The sequence below is a fragment of the Mixophyes fleayi genome, chromosome 3, assembly GCF_038048845.1.
Source record: "Mixophyes fleayi isolate aMixFle1 chromosome 3, aMixFle1.hap1, whole genome shotgun sequence".
Lineage (NCBI taxonomy): Eukaryota > Metazoa > Chordata > Amphibia > Anura > Limnodynastidae > Mixophyes > Mixophyes fleayi.
Genome location: NC_134404.1, coordinates 271,329,165 through 271,343,906, shown reverse-complemented (window position 1 = coordinate 271,343,906; position 14,742 = coordinate 271,329,165). Strand labels below are relative to the sequence as shown.

At 37.5% G+C, this 14,742-nt stretch overlaps 1 protein-coding gene across 6 annotated transcripts in view; it reads left to right on the top strand.

Moving 5' to 3' along the window:
• Positions 1-14,742, top strand: part of STXBP5 (syntaxin binding protein 5) — a 248,540-nt gene that overhangs the window by 186,188 nt on the left and 47,610 nt on the right. For all 6 annotated transcript variants that reach the window (XM_075203587.1, XM_075203588.1, XM_075203586.1 and 3 more), the window contains 4 exons: positions 6,740-6,894; positions 9,665-9,737; positions 11,645-11,792; positions 11,882-11,949. In XM_075203587.1, coding sequence (XP_075059688.1) covers positions 6,740-6,894; positions 9,665-9,737; positions 11,645-11,792; positions 11,882-11,949 — 444 coding nt within the window. The remainder of the gene's footprint in view (positions 1-6,739; positions 6,895-9,664; positions 9,738-11,644; positions 11,793-11,881; positions 11,950-14,742) is intronic.

Sequence of the window (14,742 nt, the reverse complement as noted above, 5' to 3'; positions counted from 1 at the left end):
TTGAGAAATTTTTAAATTGTTTAGCACCATTTGATGTCTGCTTCTTGGTGAAAAAAAAAACCAAACAAACAAAACCCAAAACTTTAAGCCCTTTACTGCTAAGTACACCTAAAAACATCTGATTCTGTCCTTGTTGGTTTAGGAAACTACTCTTACTGTAAATAGAGAATCACCTCCACACGAGTAGAAGTTTGTTGTGAAAGGATTCGTACAGTGATTCAACCATAAGGCAGAATTTTGGTACAACAGTTCAGTTTTTAATTGGTAATGTTCTCTCTCTCTCTCTCTCTCTCTCTCTCTCTCTCTCTCTCTCTCTCTCTCTCTCTCTCTCTCTCTCTCTCTCTCCTCTCTCTCTCTCTCTCTCTCTCTCTCTCTCTCTCTCTCTCTCTCTCTCTCTCTCTCTCTCTCTCTCTCTCACTCATTTATATATATATATATATATTCTCTAAAATATTCGTTGTTGCTCATTGGAGCATGTAGATATATCCTACACCTAATAACCCTTACTTTTGAGTGTATGTCACCCGTTTGAATTTATACTGATCTCAAGGGAGGGTTCTATAGTAAGTGTGCACCTCCTGGTGTTTTACTAGGATTTTGGAGACCATCGAAGGCTTCCCAACATTTTTTAAATGTGATTTTACCAGAAAAAAAAGGAACAAGTAGAGTTCTAAAAATATGCTACTATAATGGGATCCCAAACAAGTAAAATGCAGAGTATGGTATCGCTGCAAAAAATGGTTTCCAGTATCACTTTTTATGTGCGCTAACATGAGTATAAAATGCATTCTTTGGTTGTATTATTGTGAATTGGGTTATGTTTCTCTCCCAAGATTTTACCTGTTTTTTCTGTTTGCTATAAAACTTTAGATGCACTTCACACTGGTATGTATGCATGTACTTCTGGCTGGGGTTCTAAGGAGAATAAATTATTGGCTACATATTAAAATCCTTTTGTTATACACTGTAAAGAAAAGTAGCCACCAGTAGTTTGGGGGGTAAAAAAGAGTATATTGTTAACATGTACTTTCCATTTTTCCATTTTTGCTCCAGTCAACCCATGCTGCATAGACACACTAGATGAATATATAGCTTACTGAAGGAGCTATATAATTTAGACTCATCCAGTGAGAGTATGTAAATCCGTGCAGTACATTATTGTAATGCATGTACATACAATACCAACATTAGCAGAGGGACACAGCTGCTTTGTTTAACTAGAACAAGGTTTTGCGGAACACCTTTTTTTGTTTAATGCTTTGCTTTCTCCCTCTTAGTTATAGACACCAAGATGTGAGGGAAATGTACTTTTGAAATGGAAAACATAGTAAATAAAAATTGATATATTTGGGGCTTGACCACATCTATACTCTGTTGATGGCTTTTTCGGCTCCTAACTGAAGCCTGAATACCACATTAAAAACCTGATGAATGTCTCCTTAAGGGCATATTCCCACCTTATGTTCTAAAATTATAATGTTACTGTTAGAATATGGCCCAATATATTTCTCATACGTTAACGGCCAGTACAATATTGGTAAAAGAACAAAGCATCAAAATGCCTTAAACTGTTAAACACAACATTAAAACGCATCTAAAGTGCAAGTTTTCATTCTTTTCGTCAGCATATCTTCTGTATAGGAAATCATTGCAAGCATTCAATGCACTAATGCCCTTTCTGCTGGCAGATTGTGTATAGCTATGATGTTCTGACTAGAGTATAGGGTGTCAGGTTATGTCACTGATGGGAGATGCAGTCCGTTCTTGCATATATTTAGCACGAGAAACAATCCATACTACCTTCCAACTACGCTAATTTAGGTGTGACATTCTCAATTGACACAACTGTCATGTATATCGGGACATTTGTCTTGGTTCTGGGACAATTATGAGGTATATCCCACTAACTTTTGTCCCTTCAGTGCTGCATGTACCACCCGCAGGTGTGCGCGGCGTTGGAGTGTTTTTGGGTAGGAGGCTGGGGAAGGCCCTGCGCTTCTGAATCACTGGACAAGGCACATCCCATTGTGAAGTGGCCATATCATTTTTTTGTGTGTGTCGAATAGCCGGTGGTTGTTTATGATGCTAAATATTTTCAAGGACTCGCCACCTCTCCCATCAGTAACAGCATACAGTCTGTACAAATAGATAAGAATTGTTAAGTGTCAAACACATCAAATTATTTGATCCAATCACATGAGTGCATTTGTTGTATTGTCCCCCATTTTGATTTGCTATGCACTATGCTACACACTTTGGTCATTAAGGAGAGCAAAGTAAAAAGAGTAAGTTTGATCCTGGACAAACCTCATTACAATGCAAGGGGTGCAACTTAGTTTATTATTTTTCACATAAGTTAAATACTGGCTGTTTTCATGTAGCACATAATTACTTTGTTATGAGCGTTTTGTCGCTATCCAATAACGATTGTCGAATCTCGATTTTGTGTTTCCAACGCACAAAGATTTATTCTCAAAAAGTAGCAGTAGATATATCTTAGCGAAATAATAAGTACAGCCGTTACTTATCGCAGGCGCTCTGGATCCAGTGAACAGTCATTCAGTCCTGAAGTCTGTGGTCTAGGTGACTGCACTCTGTTTGCATATAAGCAGCAGCTCCTCATCCAGAGATACAGTAAAACAATGCAAAGGTGTGGCTTGCTTCTATTGGTCCAGGCATCAGGAGGGTCCAGGGGGTTGCAGATCATAGGCTAGTTTAAGCTCAGGAATCCAAAGGAGGGGGTCATCTCTCCAGGGGATGAGATCTGATATTCCCGCCAAGATTACTCATCATAATAGTCCATAATTCCTTAACATTAATAACTTGCGTATGCACTCTGCGATTCCTTCGCAGAGTGAACCGGACAGTTGCAAATGCGAAGAGGATTAGTATGATACCACACATGACTTGATTCCTTCAACGTGTACCATATGTTTTACTGATATGCATATAACTTATACTATTACACATAAATACTACTATATTTCGACATAAATGACTGTTGCAACTACCATTAATGTGTACTATTTTACAAGTGTGTGTGTTTATGCGAAAGTGTGTGTAAGACTGAATATTGTTGTTGCCACGTGTTGCAGCTGCGTGTGCCCTTTCACGCCGTAGCGTGCCGTACGCATCTTTTCAAACAGACAACCAAGTTTGCTCGATTTTAATTGAAATGACTTTATCCAATTTGCTGACTTCGACAACTTGATAGCTTCATTTTAATACTGAAATTTAACGTTGATCTAGGACATGCTCTAACCCAAGTATAAACTTGTCCCCACATTTTAAATTTACCTCCCCCTCCAATGCAACATGCTTTGCTTTCCTCCTTAATAAATCAGGACCTGTGTGTAAATATAACCTGCCATTTTAGCTTATTTTGTAATATATCAAAAGTGGCTTCATTGTCTTGGAAATAATTTCCTATACAGTTAACTTTTATTTCATTTCTTTTCAAAGGTGCTTTACCCTCACATTTATCTTGCAGTTAACACAGTGCCACTTACAGGCCGGATAAATTGTTCTTGAGGCTCTGAGCTACCATAGACTTTGCAGTATCCATGACTTACATATGAGATCTGTCTACTAAATAATGAGACTGTGATTCCACCTAGTAAACAAAGCAGTCAGAACTGGTTATACCTGCATATGTAGTAACCTTGAACCTGCATGATAAGCTGCAACACTCTGACGTTCAGTTGATTTGTAAGTTGCAATTTAGTTTGGTTGTGTTTTCTGTAGAGTGCCGAAAAATGCTAAGTTTAAAAGTTGAACAATGTGTCAATTTGAAATTTTTAGTAAAATTGCACAAAACACCAACAGAATGTTTTCAAATGCTTACTACGGCCTATGGGAATGACTGCCTTCTCGTGCGCGTTTGTTTGAGTGGCGCAAAAGCTTTAGCGAGGGACGTGAGCGTGTCGAAGATGATGAATGCCCTGGACTACCTTGCACCTCAAGAACCAAAGAAAATGTAGAAAAAAATCAGTCGCATTGTTCGAAAAGTCCTCCGACTCAGTGTTCGAATGATAGCTGAATCTGTGAACTGTGACAAAGACACCGTATGTGTAAGGATCTTAACATGACGAAAGTTTGTGCAAAGATGGTCCCAAGGATTCTCACAGCAGAACAAAAAGAACGTTGCAAGGAATGTTGTGTTGACATTCTGCAGCAACTTGACACTGATACAAACCTGTTTCATAAAGTAATCACTTGTGGTGATATCAGGATCTTCCAGTACGATCCTGAAACCAGAAGACAGTCAATGCACTGGAAAACACCGTCCTCACCAAGAATGGAAAAAAAAAACTTGTCAAAATTCAAAGCAATGCGCATTGTTTTTTTCGATATCAAGGGTGTAATTTGGGAAGAATGGGGTCCAGAAGGCACCACAGTTAGTCAGCTTTGTTATAAGGAAGTTTTGCAAAAGCTGTGAGAGAGTCAGAAAAAAACGGCTGCAACTGTGGAAAAATGGTTTCTTTCTTCACCAGGACAATGCTCCTGCTCACACAGCACTTTCTTTGAAGCAGTTTTTGACCGACAAACACATTACTACACTTGAACATCCTCTATATTCGCACGATTTAGTACCTTGCGATTTTTTTTTTTAATCTTTTTTTCCAAAAGTTAAATCTGTGCTTAAAGGGACACATTTTGAGTCAGTTGATGCTGTAAAGAAGAAAACGGCAGATATGTTGAAACAAGTGACAGAAATGGATTTGCTCCATGCCTTCCACCAGTGGAAAACAAGACTAGAGCCATGTATTGGTGCAAATGGGGAGTATATTGAAGGGACAAACATTAAATTTGTAATACCAATAAATAAAGGTGAGCTATTTAATCAGTCTCGTTGTTTAATATACATACCTCATATTGGGTAGAATCTTGTTCACATGGATGTAACAAAATCAAAAGATATCTGGACTAGCACTTGCCGAATAAAGAGGAACAATAGAGCCATAAGATAGGCATTGATAGGGTTGTAAAGAGGGGTACATTTGTCATATTGGAGCTTGTATGGGTGTCAGATGGGCAATTTCCCCCCATCACTCTTGTAATTGAGCCAAGGAGCTCTGACTTTGTGCACTCACCAATGTATATAGAACTTATGTCAACATGTACATATTTACTGATTATATTGAGACCCCCACAAGAAAATCACTGCTGACTCATGAGTTTCACTTGCTTCATCTTTCGTTAATAGTTGTTTTTGTAAATGTGACCATAATATGGCAGTGCAATAAGCCACTTGCCAGTGTTTGCATCTCGGGCCCACATTTGCTAGCACTCCCCTGATAGAAGTAGAGGTTACATTCTTTCTCTGTTCATATTTAATGGCAGGAATTGGGAAAATGAGTTTTAAAAGTACAATGTGATCATTATTTGAGCAGCTTCTGGAATTATATGTGTATTCCTCTCTGACCAGTAATTTGATTGATATCTGAGTGAAACCCAGCTGGTGGCAAGCTGTCCATCTGTTCAAGTGCTTCAAATTCATAGAAATGTGTAAATAAACTAATCAGTAGTTCTATCAGTAACTTTTTTAATCTGTATCCGTTCCAGTTCTAGTTGACATGTCTAGAAACCATAGATACCTCTCTCCAGTGTTTATTGTTGGAATGGGATTTAGTACTGAAACTGATTTTTAAGTGGACAATTCATGTAGATATGATTTTAAACTATAGGTAATTGATTAAAAAAAACTATAGAGGGATAAATGAAATTCCTTAGCAATGTCATGGTATAGTCTGCATTTTTTTTCAGGTTGTTTTATTTTTGAGATTCATGGAGGATAATTTTCCATTTAAGAACTATTGTAGAGTAAGTCATGATGTTCCTGAAGAACTATTTTATAATGCTGATATACTCTCACTGTAAAGCTGAGTCCAGGCTCAATGTTCTGCATCAGCCACTTAGATTGCTCCAATGTCTGGAGTGATGGATCAAAAATGCAGCTTTTGTAGTCCCTTCTTTAGCACAATATTCTGTGTTTTGTTTCCTGAACTTTAATTTTACTTGTCAGTCTATGGCAGTGGTTCTCAGTTCAAGGCATCCTTATGGTCTCCATAATATTTTCAAAGCACCCCTAAGTCAAAATAATTTAGAGCAGTCCTGATTTTAAGTAGTTGGATCAAAATAACATAAGTATTTAGGTGAGGGCAGAAATACTTACTAGGTTGCGTGTAAAAACAATACACACAAATACAAGGATGTGCCCTTGTTACTTTTGTCACTCCATCACACTGTGCACCTTCAAATTCACACTGGGCCACCACCTCAGAGGTGTAAAAATGAAGTCCTTTTGCAGACTGGAACAGCAAGGAACACCCCTGAAATTACACACACTCCAAACATTCTAGCTCTGTAAATTGAAATCGTGTTTTTGACTGCTCTGCAAAAATAGTCTACTCTGTACTTTGTATTTGGGAGGCCTGTCTTTTGTCCCTGCTATAGGGCAGGTTCAAATACTTGCTGGTGGGGACTACTTGTAAAGCATATGGTGCGGAACCTGAGGATGTGTCTCGGAATGTGCAATACTCTGCATATGGATGGAAATATGCTAATTTTCGTGCTCTCCCTCGTGTTTTTTTTTTTTTTTAATTATATATTTAAGTCATTTACTCCCTATTTTGTGACCAAATCTGCATCAGCTCCCATGTACAGTGTTGTAGTAAAGTAAGAAACAGATTCTTTTTTAAATTAAAAATATTTACTACATTTTTTTTTTTTTTTTCAGGGAGCCTTTTATGATACTATCGGGTGGCCTGGCCTATGACACAGTGGGAAGAAGACCTTGCTTAACAGTCATGCATGGAAAAAGCACAGCTGTCCTAGAAATGGATTACCGAATTGTGGATTTTCTTACCCTTTGTGAGACTCCATACCCTAATGGTAAGTGTTTAAAAAATAAATAAATAAATAAATTAAAACACTGTAGCAGTGTTTCTTAAATCTGATTCTCAGGGCCCCTAACAGTACATGTTTTCCATATCTCCTTGCTTTAGCACAGGTGTAATGATTATTGATTGACACACTGTAGCAGATCCAAAGATGGTAAATTTATTTTCCATGTCATCTGGAAAACATGCACTGTTAGGACCCTGAGGACTCTGTTTGAGAAACACTGGTCTATAGCTACCTTTTCAACCGTTTCAAGCAAGTTAGAACCAATATGCTTCGCTGGCAACCATAGCAAAGTTTGGGGGAGGTCCAGCTATGCCAATCCAGCCTCCTGGGTCCGCACTTTTTAGGGGAGCGTAGTGGTGGACTCTTCTGACCATGCCTGGGTCTGGCACATGCACAGAAAAGCCCAGACTGGATATGACCTTGCCATATAACAATCTCTTGTGTGCCCTGTAGTGTCAGCGCCCCCTGTAATGGTGATAATTCCACCACTGCTTTCACCACTTTATCTGTTTTGGTAAAAATAAGATCAGCAACCTTTCATTTTTATATATATATATTTATATAGTTTGTCATTACAAGTTACCTGTGATCTAGAAGTAATTTTTAAAAGTGTTTTTCTATATAAAGGCAAAAATGTTTATTATATTTTTGAAATCAAGTTGTTTAATAATTGTCATGGGTACAAAGTATACACCTGTTTTTCCCTTAATCTTGGCATAGAAATGTATTGCACCCCCATAGGTAGGTTTTGATGTGTGCTGGAGAAAGAGGGAAGGGATTATTCTTTGGTTTGCCATCTCAAGCTAATTATAAATGAAAGCAACGATGGTTGTCTGTCATCCAATTGGATTGGGCACCGTAATGACAGTGCCGTTTTCTTGCAGCCTGTGGAAGTAATCGCCAGATTGCTGAAAGGTTATTGTACTGATTTACAATAAGACAAATGGGGGGGAAGGAGACTACAAACATCAGCACATTGCTTAGTATCGTCTGAAACAGGATGACGCAGATTTGTAAAATCTATAAATAGAAATGTTTTAGGAACAAGTATATTTACACAGGTAATAAACAGTAACTAATATTCAGTACATGTCTAAACTTACACATGGGGTGCAATATGTTTATGCCAAGATTAAGCTTGTGTTCTTCTAAAGGATGCTTATGTTAGGACTGAATTTTCTGGTAAGACTGTTCTTACTAGCCTAGTGTTAAGCATGTTAAGTCATCCACACCAAAGGAAGCGCTGTCGGCCACCTTGGGATGGTCCTCATGTATAAAGCAAGACTGGTCATGGGGCGACTTTCCCTCCTGCCAGAGCTTACCTCTTCCAGTGTTGTGTGTATGCCCATATGCAGCAGTTAAGTCCATAAACAAGTGCTTCCTAGTTTTTTTGAATATGATAAATCGCACTGAAGAGTGCAGACAAGTCCAAAATAACACCAAACAAAGCGGATGATTACCTGAAGACATGTTTGTATCATCCTGTTGGCTCACATTCATGTTTACATTTTTCAATGCCTATATGTATTTGAGGGTTCTGTAAGCGTTATACCTATTTAATCCTGTCTATAATTCTTAATAATTTTTAAATACGTTTAAAATACAAAGCGTTTGGTCACTGCATTGTTATAACAGCAATTATGACATTTATTTAGGTAATTGTTGTGCAAGTGGTGTATTATCTCAATATATGCAAAGTGGCACTAGGGAGCCACCTACTGCTCAACAGTGTAACTGCTGCATTTCTTGATATATGATGCAGAGTTAAAATGTCATTTTGTAAGTGCAGTATGTTTGAATTTTTTTGTGTATGGACATCTCATATCACCTATTTTACTGTAACTCACTTCATTGGGCATGTGGAATAGTATTCATTATTAAGGTGTCCATAGACTAAAGTGCTGATTGATTTGTGAATGGATATAGCAGTAGTTAATACAACAAATAATGAAAGGAATACTACGGTCACTGTTCGGACCCATGCACAGAGCGGCAGTTTGTTACTCCGTTTCTATGGTTCTATAATAGGGGCTTTTAAAAACTAACTTTGTTTTGTAGCCACATTGCACCATTCAAAATGCCAAGTCGCTGCTGGCACCATGAGATTAAACTGGAATATTGCATTTTAGTGACCTTCCCATGATTGAGATGTTTAATGTTGGGGCTTTTTTTTTTTTTCTTTTTTGCAATAGTTGCTGTTGCTCTACCTTAGTAACATCGGGCCTGATTCATTAAGGATCTTAACTTGAGAAACTTCTTATTTCAGTCTCCTGGACAAAACCATGTTACATTGCAAGGGGTGCAAATTAGTTTTCTGTTTTGCACAGAAGTTAAATACTGACTTTTTTCATGTAGCACACAAATACTTGATAGCTTATTTGTACACTGAAATTTAAAATTGATATTTGTGTGCTACATGAAAAAACAGTCAGTATTTAACTTATGTTGAAAACAGAAATGTAATTTGCACCCCTTGCAATGTAACATGGTTTTGTCCAAGAGACTGAAATAAGAAGTTTCTCAAGTCAAGATCCTTATTGAATCGGGCCCCTGGATACAACTGACAATGAACAAAAATTCATAACCCAAGTATATAGAACAACGTTGGCTTGAATGCTAGTGGTATGCATGAATACTCCATAATATAATTACACGATTTAGCATTGACTGACTAGCAGTCTGGAAATGTAGATTTGTTTTTTGGTTTTTTTATGGCTAAGATCTTGCAATATTTCATTTACTTTTATATTTATAGATTTCCAAGATCCCTACGCTGTGGTTGTACTTCTAGAACAAGATTTAGTTGTTATAGATCTTGCACAAAACGGGTAAGATTTACTTAAATGCAACACACTAAACTAATTGCAGGAATGGTTTATCTTATGTAGTTTTGTGTTCTGGTGATAAATGGTGGGGTTTAATGCCACAAATTATAGCAACACATTTTTTTGTATATAAAGTTAAACAAAAGCAATACTTTGGAGCATAGTGCTGGTTTTCTGCTCTTAAGAGGAGGGAAAAAAAAAAGTCTGGGCCAGGATTACAATGGACACGAAGAGCTACCTGAAGCAATGCTCTAACTATAACAGCAAGGGGATCCAGGTTATGTGCCTGGGGTGGCCATTAGTGTTATACGCCATTTATATCACTTAACGCCTGGAAAGAATGCCAGTCCTGCTTTTCAGAGTGATATCTTGGCTCCCTAGCCAGATGGTAATAAAATTATTTTGTTTGTTGATGAACACTGAAGCAGTTTGATCAGTATAATGCTATTATTGGCTGGCTCTTACTGTCTGTTTCAATACAGTGATGGTAATGGTTTCACTTTAACTGCATCTCGTATGCCACTGGAAAACAGGACCGTTATCCAGTACAGTTATAGTTGCATTACTTTTGTTCAGAGCTAATTTTTATAACTGCCCCAAGCAGCTCTCTCCTTCTCACATATCCAACACATTTCCATGCTCCAACTGTTAATATTGCGTTGTTAGTATGTGACTACTCTGCTAGCTTCAAATAGTATTACACAAACAATGTGTTGGTCTCAAGTAATGTTATATTTTTTATGTTTGGTCTTGTTATAGTGTATTTCTCTAGGAATCTCTGTGTTGCAGTAAAAGTTCATATATAGTAATTTTTTTATTCCTAGTTGGCTGTAAATGTTCTTTAAAAATCACTTAATACCTTTTGGTATTTCAGTCTGGGCTTAGTCCTGCTTTAATTGTGATAGTGTAAGACAATAAAATGTATGTTCAGTATTCACCAAGCTACTGTGATGGGGAACTTGATACTCCTTTAAGGGCCGCACATTACCCTTTATCCTATTAACCAGGGGCGCCAAGAGATGGGGGAGAGTTACAAAGTACCGTGGTCCGGGCCTGCCTTGGGGGTTCCTTGTCTCTGTCTGTAGTGGTAGGAGCCAACAACCTAGTCAGTTATGGAAAGTGCCACAAGAAGTTGCTGTACCAGGGCCCAAAATTGTTTTTGATGACCCTGCTCTTACACTCTTGCGCTCTCTTACTATGCACCCTTCTTTCTCCCGCTTCTCTTGGCACATCTCGCCACCCCCCACAAAGAAAGCTTTGTTTAAAACAAAATAAATATTACATCTTAAAACAAGCCCCTTAAACCTTCCATAGTTTACTCAAACACCCCTTTCCTATTTTGCTCCTCATGACTTTCCAAAAATTCCTGCTTGCCTTATCAGCCAGACTGGAATCACCGTTTCATCGCTCGGAGGAAGAAGGGAGTTCAGTTGTAAATATTGACCGTCTTGCTAAAAACTAGAGCCAGTATTATTTCAGAAAGTAAATATTTCAGATACATTGTACATGAATCAAGTGCCATTGGGTGTCTGGCAGTTATGATATCTTAAAAAAACAAACGGATTCTTTACCTTTTTAAAATGTAAATTCCAAAATTTGTCTTTCTTTTGCAAACACACTTGAATTTTTTTTTTTTACATGTGTCAGTAATACTATGTAACATTGACACTAAGCATCCATCTACTGCAAACTTGGTTAAAAGAAATATCCACCCTCAATACATAAACCTGTCTGATGACAGGACATCACTTTACTAACTGGGAATACTTTATATAAGTCATATTGCTCAATGGTAATTTTTAACGTTATTAATTTTCAGAAATCTATAAAATGTCGATAAAACATAATTTTGATCAACTAGTACAATTTATATTTATGTCCCTCGATAGTAATCTATTTCTTTATGTCAGATATCCTATATTTGAAAACCCTTATCCTCTGAGTATACATGAATCTCCTGTAACTTGCTGTGAGTACTTTGCGGACTGTAATGTGGACCTTATACCTGCACTTTACTCTGTCGGAGCCAGGCAAAAGCGACAAGGTTACAGTAAAAAGGTGTGTACTGATCCCGTTCATTCATGGCACATTCATGCATGTTTTCCATATTCAGCTAACTGGTAATTCTGCTTTGTTGTTCATTACAGGAATGGCCCATCAGTGGTGGTAACTGGGGTGTTGGCGCGCAAAGCTATCCCGAGATAATAATTACAGGGTATGTTGGAATCAAACAATGGGGGTCATCTGGGGCATACCATACACACTCATCCAAAGCCATACTGAGCATGCTCAGATTTAGAATAACTGGATATACTGGTTAAACCAGTAAACACTAGCATATATGTAGTATATGCTGGCATTGTAAGACGTATGTGCATGATTTGTGACCGGCATTGGGCAAACTCATAAAACCTGTCTGCTATTTAAATGAATTAAAAATGAAGTGACTGGGTGAAGCTGGAGGTGTCCCTTCCTCTGCAGGAGGAAGAGTACAGCTGGGTCCAGTAACCTGGATTTTCACTGTAAAATCTGTTCTGCACCTCGCACATGAATTGCAAGTGCTTTACAGATTTGCAAATGAAAAATCATAAAGTATGAAATGCTCCGCTACCTGCCACTCTAATGAAGCACATCACCTTTATCATCTTACTTCCAGGAGTGTCTTTATATTAAAATCCAAGTCGATTGAGCTGCAAGAATTTTTTTTTTTATATTAATGATTTTATCAGGAGCAGTGTGCAAGTAGGACAAATGGCTTCAGCATAGCTCTTCTCAAGCGCATATAGTGTAAAAGAACACACTAAATTGGCATATTCTTCTGTGTGGAAAATGTATAGGAAAAGGCTGGCTTCTGGTTTCTTATGCTGCCCATTAAAAATGAAATATGAGTTTATTACATGTTCAGAATTCTAGGTCTCTGTGGACTTGACATATTAAGATGTACATATCATGCATTAATAGTGCACCAGGGATCTACTGTTATTGGCATGCAGACCGTTTATAAAATAAAAAGAAAAAATACAAATTGGGTAATGCTGAGCCCCTTTGTCTCCTTCATGTAATAAATGCCTTCCATAAATAATAAATTATTTAAACTAGCTGTTGGTGTGGCCAAGCAAGCACACAGGAGGTATAGCAGATTTTTTTTTTTTTATGACTTCTGTTTAAATATCTGTGTGAACAGTTATGTGTAGGTGACAGGTACTCTTAAATTACTAAAAATATGCAACCATAAATCTACTTCAGTGTAGGCGGTATATTCTATAAAGAGTATGTGTGTAAATGACCTTTTAAAGCATTTTAAAAAATAGGACTATTTTTGAAATGACACTAAAATTTAGTTAAAAAGATGTTATTGAGAAGTAATTTTTAAAAGTGAAGTAGGCAGAAAATTTAGTTTGATTACAGTAATAAAAGTACGTGTTTAGCAAGCTGTAATTGCATAAGTCAGCTTTAACGGATTAACCTAACCTTGATATGAGTCATTGTTTTTTAGGTTTGCCCTTTAAAAGTAAAAACCTTATAAAGGATATGCAGCAGGGCAGACACCTCATGAGGGGCAAAACAAATGATTGATGATCTAGGTAGACTAGTGGAATGGTTATGAGAATGGCAACTACTAATTGATTAATTCCAAAAAAATGCAAAATCATGCACTTGGGTCTCAAACTCAAAGGCTAAATATAGTATTCATTGCACTGTAGTGGAATCTACTGAGGAGGAAAGGTCTTTAGGAGTCACTATTTTAGGTGACTTAAAGGCACGCAAGCAATGTAAAAAACCAACAAGAGAGGCAAGCCAGATGCTTGGTTGCAGATGGAGAGGAATCAGTAGCTGAAAGAAAGTAATAATGCCATTGTACGGCCTCATCTAGAATAGTGTTTAGGGCTGGAGACCATATCTCCAGAAGGATATAAATACATTACAGACTGTATAAAGAGTGGGCAACTAAAATGGCACATGGCCTACTGCACAATACTTACCCCAAAAGTTTGGAGCAGGGAACTGGGGACCATGATGGAAACTATCAAATATATCAAGGGTTTTAACAAGGTACAGGAGGGAAACAAACATTCAAAGGATGAAAAATATTACAACACGGGGACATGCACTGAAACTGGAAGGAAGTAGTAGGTTCAGAGAAAATTTGAGGAAAAACTACTTCACAAAAATGGTAGTGTGTAAGTGGATTAGTCTTTCATCAGAGGTGGTTAAGGCTAATACTGTATAGCTATTTAAACATGCTTGGGATAGGCATAATGATATCCTTACAAAGATTAAAGGATCAAATAGGGTTTAAGGTTACCATAGGTTAAAAATTGGGCAGACTAGGTGAGCCAAGCAGTTCTTATCTGCCGTCAAATTATATGAATATTTTCCTGATATCAATTTTATTAACTGCCCTACTATAGAATGACCCCTTATGCATTTGAAAATTAGTTTTGCATAATATATTGTTTGCCTATTTTTTGGTTTTGTAGAGTTGAGCATTGTAAGTTTCAGTGTATGTATGTAGAACTCTGCTTTGTACCTATGTATGTCACATGATTGCTAGAGATACAGATTGGATATATGAACTTTATTTCATATAGAGGTATGTTTGACATCACCATCCTCCTAAATCACTGGACAGCAGCCTCACATAGCTATTCAGTGCTGTTGACGGACCTTGTTACTTCAGCTACCTCACTGGAGACCTGTCCACTTGTGTGATTATGTCAAAGTCACCACATTCATCTGATTGGCCACAGATTGTTCTATCCCCACCCACTTCAAAACTGTGCACATGGACAAATAGGAAATAAAGAATGATAATGAAGAGGGGCTTAGCCCTTAGTCAAATGCACCCTACTGCCAAGTTAGAGTTCTGTCTTTTGCAGTATGTTACCAATATGGTTGCACAGGTGTCAATTACAAAGGGAGCAATTAATTTCTTAGTGTTAAGTTTCAAATCAGGACATAGTAAATCAAGCCTCATACTGTAGGTGAAACTTCTAAAATTCACTAC